The sequence below is a fragment of the Oncorhynchus mykiss genome, chromosome 4, assembly GCF_057628025.1.
Source record: "Oncorhynchus mykiss isolate SJ-2025 chromosome 4, ASM5762802v1, whole genome shotgun sequence".
In the NCBI taxonomy this organism is placed as follows: Eukaryota; Metazoa; Chordata; class Actinopteri; order Salmoniformes; family Salmonidae; genus Oncorhynchus; species Oncorhynchus mykiss.
This window is the reverse complement of record NC_143025.1, coordinates 74,175,001-74,197,978: the sequence shown is the minus strand read 5'-3', so window position 1 is coordinate 74,197,978 and position 22,978 is coordinate 74,175,001. Positions and strand designations below refer to the sequence as shown.

The 22,978-nt window shown below is 48.7% G+C and overlaps 1 protein-coding gene across 7 annotated transcripts in view; it reads right to left on the bottom strand.

The window, feature by feature from the left end:
- Window positions 1–22,978, bottom strand: part of utrn (utrophin) — a 329,934-nt gene that overhangs the window by 73,217 nt on the left and 233,739 nt on the right. For all 7 annotated transcript variants that reach the window (XM_036975991.2, XM_090232999.1, XM_036975989.2 and 4 more), the window contains 5 exons: window positions 11,278–11,407; window positions 9,962–10,230; window positions 9,488–9,634; window positions 7,459–7,537; window positions 2,701–2,761 (listed from right to left, as the gene is read on the bottom strand). In XM_036975991.2, coding sequence (XP_036831886.2) covers window positions 2,701–2,761; window positions 7,459–7,537; window positions 9,488–9,634; window positions 9,962–10,230; window positions 11,278–11,407 — 686 coding nt within the window. The remainder of the gene's footprint in view (window positions 1–2,700; window positions 2,762–7,458; window positions 7,538–9,487; window positions 9,635–9,961; window positions 10,231–11,277; window positions 11,408–22,978) is intronic.

Genomic DNA, 22,978 nt, shown 5'->3' with positions numbered 1-22,978 from the left:
ACCCACCCCCACAGACACCCACCCCCACAGACACCCACCCCCACAGACACCCACACCCACAGACACCCACCACAGAGTGTGATGGGAAGTTTCAAGCTAGCTCTTATGTTGGCAGAAAAGAGCGGCAGTCCAATATTTCACCCTGACAGCGTTCTGAAAATCTGAGCCCGCTGAAATGCCAGAGGTCAGCTGGAGGTCAACTGGGGTGACAGAGCGGCGGGTGGCGAGGCTTCCATGTTTAGCCATTTGATTCACCAGTGTGTCGCTGTTCCCATGGAAGGGAGGGGGGGTAGCACAGACGCCTTTGTGCGGTCGGGCGGACGAGAAATAGCATGAGCTAGAGAGAGAGGCGGGGGGCCCAGAGTCTAATGAATGTGTCAAAGCCTGATGTTGGAGTCACAGTAACGTCACTGCACTGTAAGTGACCTACGATTAGCCCTGTGAAGGCCAAGGCAACGTTTTTGAATTCCCTCAGAGGGGTCAGGGAGGGCAGTCAAAGAGATTTGAGAGATTTTTAATCCCAACAGTGGCAATAGCTTAGTATTGTAGCTCCCGGCGGTGGCGTCCATTTAAATGAGATGAAAGCCTCACAGTGTTGGAGATGGAGGGAGGCTTTCAATAGGCCGATTTCCCTTTCTCTTTTCCCTTCTTAAAGGGTCACTCAGAAAAAGTGTGAGTGGGGCTCAGCAAAACCTGTGGTGGAGTTGCAGTGCTACGTAATACAGAGGCAAGGAAGGGACATATGGCGTGTCTGTGTGTGTTTGTGTGTGTGTGTGTGTGTGTGGAGGGAGGGCCCGGGTTCAATGGTCAGCCACTCGAGGAGGGCCAACACCTGTGATCAGAGACAGCTGTTGTTGATACCAGAGTTCTAAACCTGTCCTCATCTCTCCTCCCATCTTCTCTCGCCCTTTCATCTCAGATCCCTTCCAGTGCAAAGCTCCTGGGGTAAACAAACATCAGCTGTTTACAGGGATGTCTCTCTCTCTCACTCAGTATCTCTCTCTCATCTCTCTCACAACCTGTCTTTTGTACCTCTACCTCCTTATCACCCCTTCATCCTAGCCCCATCTCTCACCCATCCTCCTTTCATATGAATCACTATTTTTTCTTATCCCTCTCTCTCCGTTTCTTTCTCTCAGTTACCACCATCTCTCTGTCCACGTGTCTTCCTCCCTTTAACTCTCTCTGTCCACCTGTCTCCCTCCCTTTAACTCTCTCTGTCCACCTGTCTCCCTCCCTTTAACTCTCTCTGTCCACCTGTCTCTCTCCCTTTAACTCTCTCTGTCCACCTGTCTCCCTCCCTTTAACTCTCTCTGTCCACCTGTCTCCCTCCCTTTAACTCTCTCTGTCCACCTGTCTCCCTCCCTTTAACTCTCTCTGTCCACCTGTCTCCCTCCCTTTAACTATCTCTGTCCACCTGTCTCCCTCCCTTTAACTCTCTCTGTCCACCTGTCTCCCTCCCTTTAAGTCTCTCTGTCCACCTGTCTCCCTCCCTTTAAGTCTCTCTGTCCACATGTCTCTCTCCCTTTAACTCTCTCTGTCCACCTGTCTCCCTCCCTTTAAGTCTCTCTGTCCACCTGTCTCCCTCCCTTTAACTCTCTCTGTCCACCTGTTTCCCTCCCTTTAACTCTCTCTGTCCACCTGTCTCCCTCCCTTTAACTCTCTCTTTCCACCTGTCTCCCTCCCTTTAACTCTCTCTGTCCACCTGTCTCCCTCCCTTTAACTCTCTCTGTCCACCTGTCTCCCTCCCTTTAACTCTCTCTGTCCACCTGTCTCCCTCCCTTTAACTCTCTCTGTCCACCTGTCTCCCTCCCTTTAACTATCTCTGTCCACCTGTCTCCCTCCCTTTAACTCTCTCTGTCCACCTGTCTCCCTCCCTTTAAGTCTCTCTGTCCACCTGTCTCCCTCCCTTTAAGTCTCTCTGTCCACATGTCTCTCTCCCTTTAACTCTCTCTGTCCACCTGTCTCCCTCCCTTTAAGTCTCTCTGTCCACCTGTCTCCCTCCCTTTAACTCTCTCTGTCCACCTGTTTCCCTCCCTTTAACTCTCTCTGTCCACCTGTCTCCCTCCCTTTAACTCTCTCTTTCCACCTGTCTCCCTCCCTTTAACTCTCTCTGTCCACCTGTCTCCCTCCCTTTAACTCTCTCTGTCACTCTCAGTCTCTCTCTCTCTCTTAACATGTGTCCAAGGTGCATTGAGACACTTTGAAAGCCATACTGAGTAGCCATCAGCACAAACCTCTCTCTCCCCATCTGCCTTTTAAATGGACACACTGTCTGCTGTGCTGCTTGACTGTGAATTTATTACAATGGGAAATGTGATCTTAAGCAGCAATATCTCTGCTATGGTACTACGATAATGGAGTCCATGAATACCTAGGCATTATCACAGGTATTGTGCCAGTTGAAAAGTCCCCCAGCTAAATGAATGAGCAACAGTAGCCATGACACCTAAAATCACCTCAAATTCAACATTACAACAGTGGAAACTTCCAAGAATTCAACTGGAAAACTGAGTATGAATAGAATCATGCACTCATACACGCTCACAAGTAAAACCAACCACACATGCGTACATAAAAACACACACACAGCCGTTTCAACCATTGTTATGCAAATACTTACCATAAAATAAGCATAAAGAAAGTGATTCGTCTAGCATACATAATCAGTATGTTACCAGTCAGTACAGTAGAACTCACTTGATGTAGTATGGAACCTTATTCTGAGACACGGCTCTCTGCCACGGGAGCTGCACAGAGGCTGTGGAGAAAAAACATACCATCAAAAACACAGCGTTATTTGCAGCACAATAATCTATTTAGTCTCCCGAGTCGACTGCTTCCGCAAATATCCACTAATAGCTCCATAACGTAATGGACTTTTCTCCAAATAACATTCCCACTGTGCATGAAATGTAAAAAGTAATGTGCATAACTATTGGACAGTTGGAGCGAGTTAAGACGGCTCTATCTGTGAGAAGGGGCTGCGTCCTCTTAATAATAGCTGTTTAATATATTCCAATGGCATGTTATTTTTAGACTTCACAGACAAAGGGGAGAACAAACGGAAAGAAGGAAAGCGGATGAGTTAGCTGATCTTCAAAGCCCAAAAACAACCAACAGACTGACAGGACAATAAAAGCTGTCAAATGTGATGACATAAGACTTTACGAGCTGTCGTAAGCCATTCACAGAGAGGAACATGAGCTGTCGTAAGCCATTCACAGAGAGGAACATGAGCTGTCGTAAGCCATTCACAGAGAGGAACTTGAGCTGTCGTAAGCCATTCACAGAGAGGAACATGAGCTGTCGTAAGCCATTCACAGAGAGGAACTTGAGCTGTCGTAAGCCATTCACAGAGAGGAACATGAGCTGTCGTAAGCCATTCACAGAGAGGAACATGAGCTGTCGTAAGCCATTCACAGAGAGGAACATGAGCTGTCGTAAGCCATTCACAGAGAGGAACTTGAGCTGTCGTAAGCCATTCACAGAGAGGAACATGAGCTGTCGTAAGCCATTCACAGAGAGGAACATGAGCTGTCGTAAGCCATTCACAGAGAGGAACATGAGCTGTCGTAAGCCATTCACAGAGAGGAACATGAGCTGTCGTAAGCCATTCACAGAGAGGCGCTCAGAAGTTGATGGAAGCCTTTCCCTCCCCTGTATACACCTAACCTACACACACTGCCTGCATATTCGCTGTATGGAGAAAAAAATGAATGGGTGGAGGGTTAGATAGAGGGATAGATGGAGGGAGGGATAGAAGGAATGTTAGATAGAGGGATAGATGGAGGGAGGGATAGAAGGAGTGTTAGATAGAGGGATAGATGGAGGGATGGATGGAGGGATAATTGGAGGGATGTAGGGATACAGTGCCTTGCTAAAGTATTCATCCCCCTTGGCATTTTTCCTATTTTGTTGCATTACAACCTGTAATTTAAATGGAATTTTATTTGGATTTCATGTAATGGACATACACAAAATATTCCAAAATGTAAAACTGAAAAGTGGTGCGTGTGTATGTATTCACCCCCTTTGCTATGAAGCCCTTAAATAAGTGCAACCAATTACCTTCAGAAGTCACATAATTAGTTAAATAAAGTCCACCTGTGTGTAATCTAAGTGTCACATGATCTCAGTTTAAATAATCACCTGATCTGAAAGGCCCCAGAGTCTGCAGCACTACTAAGCAATGGGCACCACCAAGCAAGCGGCACCATGAAGACCAAGGAGCTCTCCAAACAGGTCAGGGACAAAGTTGTGAAGAAGTACAGATCACGGTTGTGTTATATCAAAATATCAGAAACTTTGAACATCCCACGGAGCATCATTAAATACATTATTAAAAAAAGGAAAGAATATGGCACCACAACAAACCTGCCAAGAGAGGGCCGCCCACCAAAACTCAGACCAGGCAAGGAGGGCATTAATCAGAGAGGCAACAAAGAGACTAAAGATAACCCTGAAGGAGTTGCAAAGCTCCACAGTGGAGATTGGAGTATCTGTCCATAGGACCACTAAGCCGTACACTCCACAGAGCTGGGCTTTACAGAAGAGTGGCCTGAATAAAGCAATTGCTCAAAGAAAAAAAATAAGCAAACACGTTTGGTGTTCGCCAAAAGGCATGTAGGATGTCTTGGAATGGCCTAGTCAAAGCCCAGACCTCAATCCAATTGACAATCTGTGGTATGACTTAAATATTGCTGTACACCAGCGGAAGCCATCCAACTTGAAGGAGCTGGAGCAGTTTCGTCTTGAAGAATGGGCAAAAATCCCAGTGGCTAGATGTGCCAAGCTTATAGAGACATACCCCAAGAGATGTGCAGCTGTAATTGCTGCAAAAGGTGGTTCTACAAAGTATTGACTTTGGGGAGGTGAATAGTTATGCATGCTCAATTTTTATTTTTTTTGTCTTATTTCTTGTTTGTTTCACAACACAAACTATGTTGTATCTTCAAAGTGGTAGGCATGTTGTGTAAATCAAATGATACAACCCACCCCCAAAAATCTATTTTAATTCCAGGTTGTAAAACTACAAAATAGGAAAAATGCCAAGATGGGTGAATACTTTCGCAAGCCACTGTAGATGGAGGGTGAATGCTCATGGATGGATGGATGGATGGATGGATGGATGGATGGATGGATGGATGGATGGATGGGCGGATGGATGGATGGATGGATGGGCGGACAGACAGACACTTTCATAATAATCTACCATTCCTTTTCATAGTATTTTAATATCTACTGTATCAGAGATGAAAGGAGCGCCAGAATGTCATCTTGTCAAAATGGCATTTTGTCTGGTACAGTAACTCAGCTGTCAGCACCACTCAAGTCTATGGACACGAAGCGGCTCAGTTTCCTCCCCATCCCATCCTGTTATCATACAGAGGACATTTTGGATCCATGTCAAAGCCAAATGGGGTAGATAAAAGAGGGGTTGCATATGAGATGGAGAGAGGAAGGGGACATAGTCATGAAAAACAATATTCCTGGGGTGTATACATTTTGTAAATGGGGATGGAAGGAGGGAGAGGTAGAGTCTGGCTTTCTCTGTCTGTTCCTAATGTTCTCACTCTCTGCCCTCTATCCCACCTCGTCTCTTCCCTCCCCCCTCCCTCCCTCATTCTCTTCCTGGTTAATGACCACTCTGGTCTGAGAGGAGAATAACTAGAGGAAGTCAGAGGAGAGTTGTAATTAAGCCTTGAATTATTCAAGAGTAAAGAACCTTGTGGCCTGCAAACAGCCTGCTTGACTCTGTGTGTATATGTCTGTGTGAGTGTGTCTGTGTGTGTGTGTCTGTGTGAGTGTGCCTGTGTGTCTGTCTGTGTGAGTGTGTCTGTGTGAGTGTGTTTGTGTGAGTGTGTCTGTGTGTGTGTGTGTCTGTGTGAGTGTGTCTGTGTGTGTGTGTCTGTCTGTGTGAGTGTGTGTGTGTGTCTGTGTGTGTGTGTCTGTGTGAGTGTGTCTGTGTGAGTGTGTTTGTGTGAGTGTGTCTGTGTGTGTCTGTCTGTGTGTGTCTGTGTGTGTCTGTCTGTGTGAGTGTGTCTGTGTGATTGTGTCTGTGTGTCTGTCTGTCTGTGTGAGTGTGTCTGTGTGATTGTATCTGCGTGAGTGTGTCTGTGTCGGTCTGTCTGTGTGAGTGTGTCTGTCTGTATATGTCTGTGTGAGTGTGTCTGTGTGTGTGTGTCTGTGTGAGTGTGCCTGTGTGTCTGTCTGTGTGAGTGTGTCTGTGTGAGTGTGTTTGTGTGAGTGTGTCTGTGTGTCTGTGTGAGTGTGTCTGTCTGTGTGAGTGTGTCTGTGTGAGTGTGTTTGTGTGAGTGTGTCTGTGTGTGTCTGTCTGTGTGTGTCTGTGTGTGTCTGTCTGTGTGAGTGTGTCTGTGTGATTGTGTCTGTGTGTCTGTCTGTCTGTGTGAGTGTGTCTGTGTGATTGTATCTGCGTGAGTGTGTCTGTGTCGGTCTGTCTGTGTGAGTGTGTCTGTCTGTGTCTGTCTGTGTGAGTGTGTCTGTCTGTCTGTGTGAATGTGTCTGTGTGTGTCTGTCTGTGTGAGTGTGTCTGTGTGAGTGTGTCTGTCTGTCTGTCTGTCTGTGTGAATGTGTCTGTGTGTGTCTGTCTGTGTGAGTGTGTCTGTGTGTCTGTCTGTGTGAGTGTGTCTGTGTGTGTCTGTGTGAGTGTGTCTGTATGTGTGTGTCTGTGTGAGTGTGTCTGTGTGTGTGTGTCTGTGTGAGTGTGTCTGTGTGTGTCTGTCTGTGTGATTGTATCTGCGTGAGTGTGTCTGTGTCGGTCTGTCTGTGTGAGTGTGTCTGTCTGTGTCTGTCTGTGTGAGTGTGTCTGTCTGTGTGAGTGTGTCTGTCTGTCTGTGTGAATGTGTCTGTGTGTGTCTGTCTGTGTGAGTGTGTCTGTGTGTCTGTCTGTGTGAGTGTGTCTGTGTGTGTCTGTGTGTGTCTGTGTGAGTGTGTCTGTATGTGTGTGTCTGTGTGAGTGTGTCTGTATGTGTGTGTCTGTGTGAGTGTGTCTGTATGTGTGTGTCTGTGTGAGTGTGTCTGTGTGTGTCTGTGTGTGTCTGTGTGAGTGTGTCTGTGTCTGTGTGAGTGTGTCTGTGTGAGTGTGTCTGTGTGTGTCTGTGTGAGTGTGTCTGTATGTGTGTGTCTGTGAGAGTGTGTCTGTATGTGTGTGTCTGTGTGAGTGTGTCTGTATGTGTGTGTCTGTGTGAGTGTGTCTGTGTGTGTCTGTCTGTGTGAGTGTATCTGTGTGAGTGTGTCTGTCTGTGTGAGTGTGTCTGTGTGTGTCTGTCTGTGTGAGTGTGTATAGGAGGCAGTGGATGATGGCTGACATCAAAACAACCCTGACAAAAAGAACAGCAGCAAAACTGACAGAAATTCCTCCCCCATCATGGATAGGCTACCGCCAAGACATTCGTAGGCTGTATTACATATCAAGGGCAGTCATTGGCTACTCACTGGAGAGGAAGTGCTGGGAGGACGGGCCAAAGTCTCTGTGGGCTTCCTGAAGGAGTTTCAGTCTCTCCTCAACGGCCACCTGCACACCAGAAAGAGGAGAGAGAGCGTTACACACACATCTGCACCCCGCCAGCTCTATATCGACCGGCCCAGCTGTGTGTGTGTGTTGCTGAGTGTCCTCACTGTGAGCAGTGACTCAGTCATCCTCCCTACAGGGAGGAAATAAGGCTGTCTCTACACAGGGAACCAGGAGACTTGGCTTCCACAGTTTCATCATACCCCAGTGAATCTCTATGGGGTGACTGGCGACTGGGGTCTGAGTCCTGCTGTGTGCCCTTCTGTTTGATCAGATCAAAGTGGCTTCCTATATCAGTGGTCATCATCGACTCCTGCATGGTAATGCCAGGGGTGGGGGGTATGGAGAAGGATCTCTCTCTTTCTTTATTTGTCTCTTGTATCTCTCTCACAAACACGGTCAAGCCCACTCATACATGCAGTACAAACCCAGATTGATTCAAGCACTACAGTGACAACTGAGCCTGAGGGGTGTTAGAGTAGGGTTCTGATCCCAGCCATCAGTAAGCTGGACCAGGACACAGATCATACAATGCTAAAGCACTGGAACCTTGAGGAAGGACACCAACACCATAGAGATGGGTTGGACTGACATATCTAAGGGAAATTTAGATCACACAAGAGGAGACGGACGCACACACACAAAACTCTCTGTGAGTCAAAACCACCAGGGGTGAATCCTGCCCAGCCCCAAAAACACAGAGCGTGTCCCAGATCAGATTAAACCAAGCGATCAAAAGAGGGGCAGGGTGAATTTGATCTACAGTGACAGAAGTAAACAGTACCAATACAGAAATAAGGCCCCTGTAGAGGCAGACAAGTGGAGGGCCACCTCTCCCCTTCCCTCACGGTGTGTCTGAGCTGCAGCGCGCTGACAGACAGAGAGAGGAGGGAAGGAATAATGAGAGAAAGAACAAGAACAAACAGGTGAAAAGAGAGGGACAGAAATACATGATTACAAGACAGTAGGAGAGCTAGTATGACATTGAAGGACAATAAACATGAGTGTACAGACAAGCAGAGGGGAGAATAAGATGGCTCCTAAAAGGAGGGACATGTTAGTTGTGACACCTACACCCAAGTATGACAACTCCTAAACGGGAGGAGGGTTGTAGCTGTGACACCTCTTCTCGTGGCACATAAAAGGGAGCTTGTTTTAGGCGTGACACCCATTGCCCACCTGTAAAAGGGGCAAGGTTTTAGGCGTGACACCTATTGCCCACCTTTAAAAGGGGCAAGGTTTTAGGCGTGACACTTATTGCCCACCTTTAAAAGGGGCAAGGTTTTAGGCGTGACACTTATTGCCCACCTGTAAAAGGGGCAAGGTTTTAGGCGTGACACTTATTGCCCACCTGTAAAAGGGGCAAGGTTTTAGGTGTGACACATATTGCCCACCTGTAAAAGGGGCAAGGTTTTAGGCGTGACACATATTGCCCACCTGTAAAAGGGGCAAGGTTTTAGGCGTGACACTTATTGCCCACCTTTAAAAGGGGCAAGGTTTTAGGCGTGACACTTATTGCCCACCTTTAAAAGGGGCAAGGTTTTAGGCGTGACACTTATTGCCCACCTTTAAAAGAGGCAAGGTTTTAGGCGTGACACTTATTGCCCACCTTTAAAAGGGGCAAGGTTTTAGGCGTGACACTTATTGCCCACCTTTAAAAGAGGCAAGGTTTTAGGCGTGACACCTATTGCCCACCTGTAAAATGTAAAAGGTTTTAGGCATGACATCCTTTGCCCACCTGTAAAGGGGGGAAGGTTTTAGGTGTGACACCCATTGCCCACCCGTAAAATGTGGAAGGTTTTAGGCATGACATCCTTTGCCCACCTGTAAAGGGGGGAAGGTTTTAGGCATGACATGCATTGCCCACCTGTAAAGGGGGGAAGGTTTTAGGCATGACATCCATTGCCCACCTGTAAAGGGGGGAAGGTTTTAGGCGTGACACGCATTGCCCACCTGTAGTAGTTTCCAGCGCATGTTGAGGTTGTCCAGTTGTCTGGAGGAGATGGAGGACAGCTGGACATCCAGAGGAGCCAGCTCACCAGACAGCTCGTTCACCTCACACACATCCTGCCTCAGAGGGGACATGTCCTCTTTGAAGACCTGGGGGACACACACAAACAAAATACTCCGATCAGACAGATGTACATTACATTATCAGTACAACGTTTAGTCTTGATTGTAACAATGTCCTGATACTGCACATATTACAGTGCTGGGGTAAGACCTGAGCCAATAGTGATTAGATGGTGACAGGTTATTCATTTTTGGCCATTGATGTACTGTATGTACAGGTCAATTACTACCTGCTAGTACCTACCTGCAAGGCCTTGTTGGCCCTAAATGTGTGGTAGTGAATGTAAAAACACCTTCCCTCTCTCTCTCCCCCCATTAATAAACTAGTAACTCCCCAGTCCCCGTCCCCCTCACCGTGGTCTTCGCTATGTGGTCCTGCAGTGAGTCTATGAGCAGGTCTCCTACAGGCTGCCAGACAGCCTTGGTCTCCTCTGCCCTGGCTAGCCGCAGGTCCAGCTGGTCCATGTTGCTCTGGAGCTCCTGTAGCCTCTCTAAGGCCCTCTCTACCTGGCTCTGCCATCCACCCACGTGGCCCTGCAGACGCTCCCACCGCTCCTGCACCTCCGCTGTCTGCTTCCTGATGGCCCTGGCCACACCCCGCGCCTTCTCCTCTGGAGTCAGGTCTGGGAGGGGAGGAGAGAAAGGGGGAGTGAGGGAGAGGACAAAGACTGGAACATAGAGACATGACACCCTGATCTGAAGCATTCAGGCACACATTTTCTATTGTTTTTATTTTACATTTAAGACATTTAAGACCTAGGTCTCTTTTACAAATGCAGCTTGAATACAACATAATTATACACATTATACCCAAACTATATACAGCGGGTCGTTCTGTCTGTTTGCCGGTCTGCCAGACATAGATAGCCACACACCCCAGACAGGACTGGCGTGGGAGCTGTCTGCTTTAATAATGAGAAGTTTGAAATGCAAACAAAAGCCAGGGAAACTCTGGGAGCATTTAATTGGGTCGGAGAAGGTCTTCTCAGCCACTGGGTTCAGACATGACTAGACGAGACAGCGGTGTCCCTGTTATCACTGGTCTCAGATCATTTTTACTCTGTGAAGCCCCTTGTCCCTCCTGTGAAAGTATCCGAGCTATCACAGGTTTTAGATCAGATATACCCTCTACAGCCCCACACACATATAACAGCATCTGAGGTCATCTTAGTGTTGGCTTCAGATAAGTTTCACCTTCTGATTTTATATCCACCAGAATGAAACTATCCTGCCCATCACAGCTCTCAGAGCAGCTCTTAACCACTGATTCGACAAGAGGCCTTCAAAAACTACGTCAAAGAAGACGGAAGTGCCAGATCTCTGCCTGCTCTCAACTCTGTCCACACCCTCCCAGACCGTCTCATGGGGTCCCTACATTATTGAACATCCAGACTCTGATAAAGAGAAAATGTGCAGATGTACAGTAGCAACGACTTCACTGTTTAAGCCGCTGGGCCGATCGGCCTTTAGAGACAGAATTACTAATAAAATATGGTTCATATTTAGTGTTTGGGTGTATTCTAAGCCTCATATCACACACCACAAAATCATGAAGTGGACTGGGGAACTTCAGAGCTGCTTTTCAAGGACGTGTGTGTGTGTGTGTGTGAATGTGTGTGTGTGTGTCTGTGTATTTGTGTGTTCAGTCTAGGCAGTGACAGGAGACTCACCTGTTTTGGGCTGTAGGTTCTTGCGTGGTTCTCCCGGCCCCTCGATGGGCTGGTCAGCCAGGTACATGCGTGCCTGATCCAGCGTACTGACCACAACATGCTCACGGTCCTTCAGCTCTGACCGCAAGGCCTGGTGAGAAACACAAACAGGAACTGGTCAATACCTTGTATCTTTTGAACCTGAATGTCTTACTCAAAATGTCTTACTCCTAACTTGAGATCCACAACTCATAAATGAGTTGTTTTATAACTGAAAGAAAACTTTGGATTCTGCCCGATTTGATCAAACAGCGTCGTAGACCACATTAGTGAACTCAAGCAATAAATATGCTATTTTTATCTAAATGATAGCGACAGTCATTACAGTACCTATTTCTAAATGTTCACGTGGCTCAGTCGGAGTATAAGTGCCTGTATTGGAATCAGAGTTGTCATCTCCCAGTACCATGAAGGCTGTGAACTGTATGTAACTGTAACTCTGTTGTCCCAGGGTTCATATTGCTTTGATAGCCTATCTGACCTACCATCTCCATATCAAAGTCAAACACTTACATTTCACTTTAATCAACTCCACCTTTCATCCTAAAATCACACGTTTTACATTCAAAGGAACCAGGGTCTAGACGCACACAATCACACACGCACACATAATCACACACACACATAATCACACACACATAATCACACACACACACACACACACACACACACACACACAGAGGTAGGGAGAGAGTTAAGGAGAGAGGTAGGGAGAGAGGTAGGGAGAGAGTTAAGGAGAGAGTTAAGGAGAGAGTTAAGGAGAGAGTTAAGGAGAGAAGTAAGGAGAGAGGTAGGGAGAGAGTTAGGGAGAGAGGTAGGGAGAGAAGTAGGGAGAGAGTTAGGGAGAGAGTTAAGGAGAGAGTTAGGGAGAGAGGTAGGGAGAGAGGTAGGGAGAGAGGTAGGGAGAGAGTTAGGGAGAGAGTTAGGGAGAGAGTTAGGGAGAGAGGTAGGGAGAGAGGTAGGGAGAGAGGTAGGGAGAGCGGTAGGGAGAGAGGTAGGGAGAGAGTTAGGGAGAGAGGTAGGGAGATAGGTAGGGAGAGAGGTAAGGAGAGAGGTAAGGAGAGAGGTAGGGAGAGAGGTAAGGAGAGAGGTAGGGAGAGAGGTAAGGAGAGAGGTAAGGAGAGAGTTAAGGAGAGAGGTAGGGAGAGAGGTAGGGAGAGAGGTAGGGAGAGAGGTAGGGAGAGAGGTAGGGAGAGAGGTAGGGAGATAGGTAGGGAGAGAGTTAAGGAGAGAGGTAGGGAGAGAGGTAGGGAGAGAGTTAGGGAGAGAGGTAGGGAGAGAGGTAGGGAGATAGGTAGGGAGAGAGGTAGGGAGAGAGGTAGGGAGAGAGGTAAGGAGAGAGGTAAGGAGAGAGGTAAGGAGAGAGGTACGGAGAGAGGTAAGGAGAGAGGTAGGGAGAGAGTTAAGGAGAGAGGTAGGGAGAGAGTTAAGTAGAGAGTTAAGGAGAGAGGTAGGGAGAGAGGTAAGGAGAGAGGTAGGGAGAGAGGTAGGGAGAGAGGTAGGGAGAGAGGTAGGGAGAGAGTTAAGGAGAGAGTTAAGGAGAGAGTTAAGGAGAGAGGTAGGGAGAGAGTTAAGGAGAGAGTTGAGGAGAGAGGTAGGGAGAGAGGTAGGGAGAGAGTTAAGGAGAGAGTTGAGGAGAGAAGTAGGGAGAGAATTAAGGAGAGAGTTAAGGAGAGAAGTGGGGAGAGAGGTAGGGAGAGAGGTAGGGAGAGAGGTAGGGAGAGAGTTAAGGAGAGAGTTAAGGAGAGAGGTAGGGAGAGAGTTAAGGAGAGAGTTAAGGAGAGAGGTAGGGAGAGAGTTAAGGAGAGAGTTAAGGAGAGAGGTAGGGAGAGAGTTAATGAGAGAGGTAGGGAGAGAGTTAAGGAGAGAGGTAGGGAGAGAGTTAAGGAGAGAGTTAAGGAGAGAAGTAGTGAGAGAGGTAGGGAGAGAGTTAGGGAGAGAGGTAGGGAGAGAAGTAGGGAGAGAGTTAGGGAGAGGGTTAGGGAGAGAGTTAAGGAGAGAGGTAGGGAGAGAGTTAAGGAGAGAGGTAAGTAGAGAGGTAGGGAGAGAGTTAAGGAGAGAGGTAGGGAGAGAGTTAAGGAGAGAGTTAAGGAGAGAGTTAAGGAGAGAGGTAGGGAGAGAGGTAGGGAGAGAGTTAAGGAGAGAGTTAAGGAGAGAGTTAAGGAGAGCGGTAGGGAGAGAGGTAGGGAGAGAGGTAGTGAGAGAGTTAAGGAGAGAGTTAAGGAGAGAGGAAGGGAGAGAGAAGGAGCGAGAAAACGAAACAGAGCAGCGATCGAAGGCAGGAATGGCAGGTCAAATGAGATTTCCCGGAGGTCAAAGTGAAATGAACTGAGGCGTTCACTCAGAGCTGTTCACGACACAGACCTGCAGTCTTCATCAAAACACTCACTAATGCCACATCACACACACACACTCACTTCCTCTTCCTCCCTCTCACACACACACACACACACACACTCTGACTTGCTCTCTCCCTGCATTCTATTTCACTAACTCAACCTCACTCTCTCTACTATCCTCTTTCTTTCTGCCCCCACATCCTCCCTCCCTCCCTCGCTCCCTCCCTCCCTCCCTCCCTCCCTCCCTCACACACACACACACACACACGCACAATGACTCACTACAGGCCGGTTAGTCCAGTGGTGACTAGGGGTGAGTTTCTAAACGACCTCACTAACATTATTGCCAAAACATCCACTATGGGAGAGGAAGAGGAGGAAAGCTGGACGACATGTACCAGGGTAATTATTCTTGTTTTAATATATCCAGGACCCCAGGGGGACTCTGATGCCTATCGGACTGTGTGATTGCTTTGTGTGAGGACGATCTTCGAGGGAAACGCTATGAGGAACTTCATTAGATTGGGAGCCTTGCTTACAAAAAGGCTTGTGGTTATATCAGACAGGATGAGATGAGGAATACGAGGTAGCAGATTTTGCGAGGGTTCCATTTGTTACGCAACACCAGCCGAAATCTATTGAAGACTATATGACAGCATGTTGGTTTGAGTGGACTTTAGTAGCAGGATACAATTTGGACAGACATAAGGAAATACTTGCAGAAAAGGAAATGTTGATTAGATTAGATTTTAGGAAAGTCATAAATCACAGTTGAGAATATATATCATATTATTTTTCTTCAAAATTAAACACTTTTTGAGAGCTAGAAAGAGCGACTGTTACTTTTCTTATTCATCATCATTTGGAGTCAAGACATGAAGGGAGAACAAGGACATTGAAAGGCAGAGGCGATGCACGTGCCTTTTGATCAAACGAAAAGGGGCAATGGACGGGTATTGGGAGAAGGTAAAAAAATAACAGCGTCTTCTAGCATCTTCAAGTCGCCACGACGTCTCGTCCTCAAAAAGGAGAGTAAGCCAAGGCAGAGGCGCGTCACCATGGCAATGCTCGGCGTCACTCATGCCGCGGTCACCCCTTCCAGCCAGTAACCCTCTGTCCCCTCGGTAACCCAAAAAAGTCTGACAAACAGCGCCAATAAAGAACAACTCAATCTTCCGGAGTAACTTCAGTTCAGAAAGTCACTGTAACACTGAAGGACCCTGAGGAAAAACACTATTGAGGAGAAATGAAAAAAGCTGATGCATCCCCTTTCAAGAGGAAATAAAACAACGTTTCTCAGTTGCCAGGATGAGATAAGAGATTACGATCTATCTGAGGAGGAGAAGAGGGGAACATCAAATAATTTATTTATACAGAACATTTCAGACATGGATTGCAACTTCAACTCCAAATGTGCTTCACAGGAAAAAACTATGAAAAACTATGAAAATAAAAATATTCACTACACGATACTGTAAGAGGAAAAAACAACAACTAAAGAATAACAATAAAAACTGAAAAGAATCCTAAGGAAAAGCAAAGATAAAAATGTGTTTATTTTAAATATGTCCACAGTTTCTGCCTCCTTCAGGTTCTCTGGCAGGCTATTCCACAGGCTGGGGTCATAATAACTAAAGGCTGCCTCTCCATCCCTCTTGGTCCCCCTCAGGTTCTCTGGCAGGCTATTCCACAGGCTGGGGTCATAATAACTAAAGGCTGCCTCTCCATGCCTCTTGGTCCCCCTCAGGTTCTCTGGCAGGCTATTCCACAGGCTGGGGTCATAATAACTAAAGGCTGCCTCTCCATGCCTCTTGGTCCCCCTCAGGTTCTCTGGCAGGCTTTTCCAGAGGCTGGGGTCATAATAACTAAAGGCTGCCTCTCCATCCCTCTTGGTCCCCCTCAGGTTCTCTGGCAGGCTTTTCCAGAGGCTGGGGTCATAATAACTAAAGGCTGCCTCTCCATGCCTCTTGGTCCCCCTCAGGTTCTCTGGCAGGCTATTCCACAGGCTGGGGTCATAATAACTAAAGGCTGCCTCTCCATGCCTCTTGGTCCCCCTCAGGTTCTCTGGCAGGCTATTCCACAGGATGGGGTCATAATAACTAAAGGCTGCCTCTCCATCCCTCTTGGTCCCCCTCAGGTTCTCTGGCAGGCTATTCCACAGGCTGGGGTCATAATAACTAAAGGCTGCCTCTCCATCCCTCTTGGTCCCCCTCAGGTTCTCTGGCAGGCTATTCCACAGGCTGGGGTCATAATAACTAAAGGCTGCCTCTCCATGCCTCTTGGTCCCCCTCAGGTTCTCTGGCAGGCTATTCCACAGGCTGGGGTCATAATAACTAAAGGCTGCCTCTCCATCCCTCTTGGTCCCCCTCAGGTTCTCTGGCAGGCTATTCCACAGGCTGGGGTCATAGTAACTAAAGGCTGCCTCTCCATGCCTCTTGGTCCCCCTCAGGTTCTCTGGCAGGCTATTCCACAGGCTGGGGTCATAATAACTAAAGGCTGCCTCTCCATCCCTCTTGGTCCCCCTCAGGTTCTCTGGCAGGCTATTCCACAGGCTGGGGTCATAATAACTAAAGGCTGTCTCTCCATGCCTCTTGGTCCCCCTCATGTTCTCTGGCAGGCTTTTCCAGAGGCTGGGGTCATAGTAACTAAAGGCTGCCTCTCCATGCCCCTTGGTCCCCCTCAGGTTCTCTGGCAGGCTATTCCACAGGCTGGGGTCATAATAACTAAAGGCTGCCTCTCCATGCCTCTTGGTCCCCCTCAGGTTCTCTGGCAGGCTATTCCACAGGATGGGGTCATAATAACTAAAGGCTGCCTCTCCATGCCTCTTGGCCCCCCTCAGGTTCTCTGGCAGGCTATTCCACAGGCTGGGTTCATAATAACTAAAGGCTGCCTCTCCATCCCTCTTGGTCCCCCTCAGGTTCTCTGGCAGGCTATTCCACAGGCTGGGGTCATAGTAACTAAAGGCTGCCTCTCCATGCCTCTTGGTCCCCCTCAGGTTCTCTGGCAGGCTATTCCACAGGCTGGGGTCATAATAACTAAAGGCTGCCTCTCCATCCCTCTTGGTCCCCCTCAGGTTCTCTGGCAGGCTATTCCACAGGATGGGGTCATAATAACTAAAGGCTGCCTCTCCATGCCTCTTGGTCCCCCTCAGGTTCTCTGGCAGGCTATTCCACAGGCTGGGGTCATAATAACTAAAGGCTGCCTCTCCATGCCTCTTGGTCCCCCTCAGGTTCTCTGGCAGGCTATTCCACAGGCTGGGGTCATAATAACTAAAGGCTGCCTCTCCATCCCTCTTGGTCCCCCTCAGGTTCTCTGGCAGGCTATTCCACAGGATGGGGTCATAGTAACTAAAGGCTGCCTCTCGGTCCAAGGCTTTGGGGTAGTTAAAAGGTCAGTGCCAGAGGACCTGAGGGACCTACTTGGTACATAACTTAAAAGCATGTCTGACATGTATTGTGCAGTTTATAAGGAGCTTGTTTTAAAAAATAAAAGTAATATGATTATTGTGGCAGATGTTTGTGTATATAGCACATTTTATGTTTAGGTTTTCAATATATCCCAAACTGTTTCTGCATATTGGTTATTGGGTGCACAATCGTGGATTAATTTATAAACCAATAGAAGAATCTTAAAATGAATTGTAAAACTCACAGGCAGCCAATGCAGACTTCCACACCGGTGTAATGTGTGCTCTCCATCTGGTCTTGGTCAGTACCCGTGCTGCAGAATTCTGTATGTTTTGCAGTTGACCAATGGCTTTCTTGGGTAGACCAGACAGGAGAGCATTACAGTAGTCAAGCCTGCTTATAATAAAAGCATGGATGAGTCTCTCTGTATCAGCCTGAGAGAAAAATAGCCGCATCTTGACAATGTTCCTCGGTGGTAAAAAGCTATTTTGGTCACATTCCTAATATGTGATTTGAAATTGAGTTCAGAATCTAAAATAACACCTAGGTTTTTTTCCTGGTATTTTATCTTTATTGCCTGTGAATTAAAATGTGCGACTCGATTCTCTCTCTGTGCTTTGGCTCCAACAATAAGTACCTCGGTCATGTCTGGATTTAGCTGGAGGAGTTGAGGGCCATCCAAGTATTTAAATCACTAATACAGTCTAAGAATTTATCAAGGGAGCTAAAATCCTCTGGTGACACAGAAATGTAAAAGTTGTGTATCGTCTGCGTAGCAGTGAAAATCAATACTGTGCTTTCTAATAACTCTGCCAGGGGGTAACATATATAAACTGAAAAGTGCCGGACCCAAAACAGAACCTTGTGGACAAGATTCATGAAACAAGATACATGAAACAAGATACATGAAAAAAGATACATGAAATAAGATACATGAAACAAGATACATGAAACAAGATGCATGAAAGTCAGAGGTTGACACAGTCTTCCCTTTACCCCCCTCCTCTCTGATACAGTAGTTACAGTATTGGTAAGACAGTGACCCAGAAGAGTGAAAATGTTCCACTTCAACTAACAGAATAATAAGTGGTGCTACAGTTTGTGACAAAGCCTTCCAGTATGACATTTTTTACACATCAATGCACTAGAAACCTGGAGTGTATCTTGTAGTTGTGACTTTGGCTGTGTGTGTGTGTGTGCGCGTGTGTGTCGAGCAGCAAAGCAGACAGTCTTATTGGCCCCTGCCCTGTGCTGATGAGGAGATGAGAGGAAGACAACATCACAACACAGCAGAGGGGAGAGAAGGCTATTTCCAGTCTCTCCTCCCTTTCTCTTTTACTGTCACTCTCTACTTCTCTTCCTCTATCCCTCTTTAATCACTCTTTTTTATATCAATCCCCCCTTCCTCTCCTCCCTTTCTCTTTTACTGTCACTCTCTACTTCTCTACCTCCAGCCCTCTTTAATCAGTCTTTTTTATATCAATCCCCCTTCCTCTCCTCTCCTCTCCCATCCCAAACCACGTGTCTCCTTCCCTCTGTCCCTCTCTCTCCCATCCCAACTCCCCTGTCTCCTTCCCTCTGTCCCTCTCTCTCCCACCCCAACTCCCCTGTCTCCTTCCCTCTGTCCCTCTCTCTCCCATCCCAACTCCCCTGTCTCCTTCCCTCTATCCCTCTCTCTTTCTCCCATCCCAAACCCCATGTCAAATTCCCTCTGTCCCTACTTCTATCTCCCATCCCAACTCCCCTGTCTCTGTCCCTCCCACTCCTTCCCATCCCAACTCCCCTGTCTCTGTCCCTCCCTCTCTCTCCCATTCCAAACCCTGTGTCTCATTCCCTCTCTCCCTACTTCTATCTCCCATCCCAACTTCCCTGTCTCTGTCCCTCTCTCTTTCCCATCTCAACTCTCCTGTCTCCTTCCCTCTGTCCCTCTCTCTCCCATCCCAACTCCCCTGTCTCCTTCCCTCTGTCACACTCTCTCTCTCCCATACCAACTCCCCTGTCTCCTTCCCTCTGTCCCTCCCTCTCTCTCCCATACCAACTCTCCTGTCTCCTTCCCTCTGTCCCTCTCTCTCCCATCCCAACTCCCCTGTCTCCTTCCCTCTGTCCCTCTCTCTCTCTCCCATACCAACTCTCCTGTCTCCTTCCCTCTGTCCCTCTCTCTCCCATACCAACTCCCCTGTCTCCTTCCCTCTGTCCCTCTCTCTCCCATACCAACTCCCCTGTCTCCTTCCCTCTGTCCCTCTCTCTCCCATACCAACTCCCCTGTCTCCTTCTATCGGTCCCTCTCTCTCTCTCCCATCCCAACTCCCCTGTCTCATTCTATCGGTCCCTCTCTCTCCCATCCCAACTCCCCTGTCTCATTCTATTGGTCCCTCTCTCTCCCATACCAACTCCCCTGTCTCATTCCCTCTGTCCCTCTCTCTCCCATCCCAACTCCCCTGTCTCCTTCTATCGTTCCCTCTCTCTCCCATCTCATTCCCTCTGTCCCTCTCTCTCGCTCCCATCCCAACTCCCCTGTCTCATTCCCTCTGTCCCTCTCTCTCCCATCCCAACTCCCGTCTCATTCCCTCTGTCCCTCTCTCTCCCATCCCAACTCATTCCCTCTGTCCCTCTCTCTCCCATACCAACTCCCCTGTCTCATTCCCTCTGTCCCTCTCTCTCCCATCCCAACTCCCCTGTCTCCTTCTATCGTTCCCTCTCTCTCCCATCCCAACTCCCGTCTCATTCCCTCTGTCCCTCTCTCTCGCTCCCATCCCAACTCCCCTGTCTCATTCCCTCTGTCCCTCTCTCTCCCATCCCAACTCCCCTGTCTCATTCCCTCTCTCTCTCCCATCCCAACTCCCATCTCCTTCCCTCTGTCCCTCTCTCTCCCATCCCAACTCCCCTGTCTCATTCCCTCTCTCTCTCTCCCATCCCAACTCCCATCTCCTTCCCTCTGTCCCTCTCTCTCCCATCCCAACTCCACTGTCTCCTTCCCTGTCTCTCTCTCCCATCCCAACTCCCCCGTCTTATTCCCTCTGTCCCTCTCTCTACCATCCCAACCAACTCCCATCTCCTTTCCTCTGTCTCTCTCTCTCTCTCCCATCCAAACTCCCCTATCTCCTTCCCTCTCTCTCTCTCCCATCCCAACTCCCCTGGCTCCTTCCCCGTCTCTCTCTCCCATTCCAACTCCACTGCCTCCTTCCCCGTCTCTCTCTCCCATCCCAACTACCGTCTCCTTCCCCGTCTCTCTCTCCCATCCCAACTGCACTGTCTCCTTCCCCGTCTCTCTCTCCCATTCCAACTCCACTGTCTCCTTCCCTGTCTCTCTCTCCCATTCCAACTCCACTGCCTCCTTCCCTGTCTCTCTCTCCCATCCCAACTCCCGTCTCCTTCCCCGTCTCTCTCTCCCATCCCAACTCCACTGTCTCCTTCCCCGTCTCTCTCTCCCATCCCAACTCCACTGTCTCCTTCCCAGTCTCTCTCTCCCATTCCAACTCCACAGTCTCCTCCCTGTCTCTCTCTCCCATCCCAACTCCACTGTCTCCTTCCCCGTCTCTCTCCCATTCCAACTCCACTGTCTCCTCCCTGTCTCTCTCTCCCATTCCAACTCCACCGGCTCCCTCCCTGTCTCTCTCTCCCATTCCAACTCCACCGGCTCCTTCCCTGTCTCTCTCTCCCATTCCAACTCCACTGCCTCCTTCCCTGTCTCTCTCTCCCATTCCAACTCCACTGTCTCCTTCCCTGTCTCTCTCTCCCATTCCAACTCCACTGTCTCCTTCCCCGTCTCTCTCTCCCATTCCAACTCCACTGTCTCCTCCCTGTCTGTCTCTCCCATCCCAACTCCACTGTCTCCTTCCCCGTCTCTCTCCCATTCCAACTCCACTGTCTCCTCCCTGTCTCTCTCTCCCATTCCAACTCCACCGGCTCCTTCCCTGTCTCTCTCTCCCATTCCAACTCCACTGTCTCCTTCCCTGTCTCTCTCTCCCATTCCAACTCCACTGTCTCCTTCCCTGTCTCTCTCTCCCATTCCAACTCCACTGTCTCCTTCCCTGTCTCTCTCTCCCATTCCAACTCCACTGTCTCCTTCCCTGTCTCTCCCTCCCTCCCATTCCAACTCCACTGTTTCCTTCCCTGTCTCTCTCTCCCATTCCAACTCCACTGTCTCCTTCCCTGTCTCTCTCTCCCATTCCAACTCCACTGTCTCCTTCCCTGTCTCTCTCTCCCATTCCAACTCCACTGTCTCCTTCCCTGTCTCTCTCTCCCATTCCAACTCCACTGTCTCCTTCCCTGTCTCTCTCTCCCATTCCAACTCCACTGTCTCCTTCCCCGTCTCTCTCTCCCATTCCAACTCCACTGTCTCCTTCCCCGTCTCTCTCCCATTCCAACTCCACTGTCTCCTTCCCTGTCTCTCTCTCCCATTCCAACTCCACTGTCTCCTTCCCTGTCTCTCTCTCCCATTCCAACTCCACTGTCTCCTTCCCCGTCTCTCTCTCCCATTCCAACTCCACTGTCTCCTCCCTGTCTGTCTCTCCCATCCCAACTCCACTGTCTCCTTCCCCGTCTCTCTCCCATTCCAACTCCACTGTCTCCTCCCTGTCTCTCTCTCCCATTCCAACTCCACCGGCTCCTTCCCTGTCTCTCTCTCCCATTCCAACTCCACTGTCTCCTTCCCTGTCTCTCTCTCCCATTCCAACTCCACTGTCTCCTTCCCTGTCTCTCTCTCCCATTCCAACTCCACTGTCTCCTTCCCTGTCTCTCTCTCCCATTCCAACTCCACTGTCTCCTTCCCTGTCTCTCCCTCCCTCCCATTCCAACTCCACTGTTTCCTTCCCTGTCTCTCTCTCCCATTCCAACTCCACTGTCTCCTTCCCTGTCTCTCTCTCCCATTCCAACTCCACTGTCTCCTTCCCTGTCTCTCTCTCCCATTCCAACTCCACTGTCTCCTTCCCTGTCTCTCTCTCCCATTCCAACTCCACTGTCTCCTTCCCCGTCTCTCTCTCCCATTCCAACTCCACTGTCTCCTTCCCCGTCTCTCTCCCATTCCAACTCCACTGTCTCCTTCCCTGTCTCTCTCTCCCATTCCAACTCCACTGTCTCCTCCCTGTCTCTCTCTCCCATCCCAACTCCACTGTCTCCTTCCCCGTCTCTCTCCCATTCCAACTCCACTGTCTCCTCCCTGTCTCTCTCTCCCATTCCAACTCCACCGGCTCCTTCCCTGTCTCTCTCTCCCATTATTTTGGTCCAAAATCCTTTTTCCTATGGTACTGTCTCCTCAAAGTATTCTAATGTATCTCTTTCTCATCTCACCCTCCCTTTCCCCCTCTCCTTCTGTATGTCTTTCTACCTCTCTAACCCCCACTCCCTCTCTCTCCCACCCCCTCTCTGCTACTATAAATGACAGCCGGTTCTCAGACCTCACTTAAGAAGCAGCTAAATGCCATTAAACTGCTTGGCTCTGCTCTGCCTTCAGCTCTGCCTCAGCCCCTCCGAGGTTACAAACAATCTGCTTTTGTCGTGCTGCTGAGTCATGTGGTTTTTCTCATGTGGAATGAAAAAGAGAGGAGAGAAAAAAGAGGTCTGTGTTTGATAAGTGCTGTTTTAAACCGCTGCCTTTTGAGCCTCATTTGGTTTACGAGCCCACAAGGGAGCGAGCAGACGGTTCAAGTAGGAGTCAGTGTGACTTGAAGCATTAAAATGCTAACTCTGGAATACATGTGACAGAACTCGATGGGTGGTTTTGCAAAGCGGTTTCTCCTCACATTGTTTATGCAGTATTGGAGGTGTTAGGATCGACATCTGGAAGGCATCTTCATCCAAACTGAGGCTACTTCTCTACCTACTCTGGCCTCAAAGGCAGAAAAATCCCCTACAAAACTGTAAGACATGAAACTTGAGAATTGGCTTCGCTAAGTAAAACAAAATGAAAGCCAACCA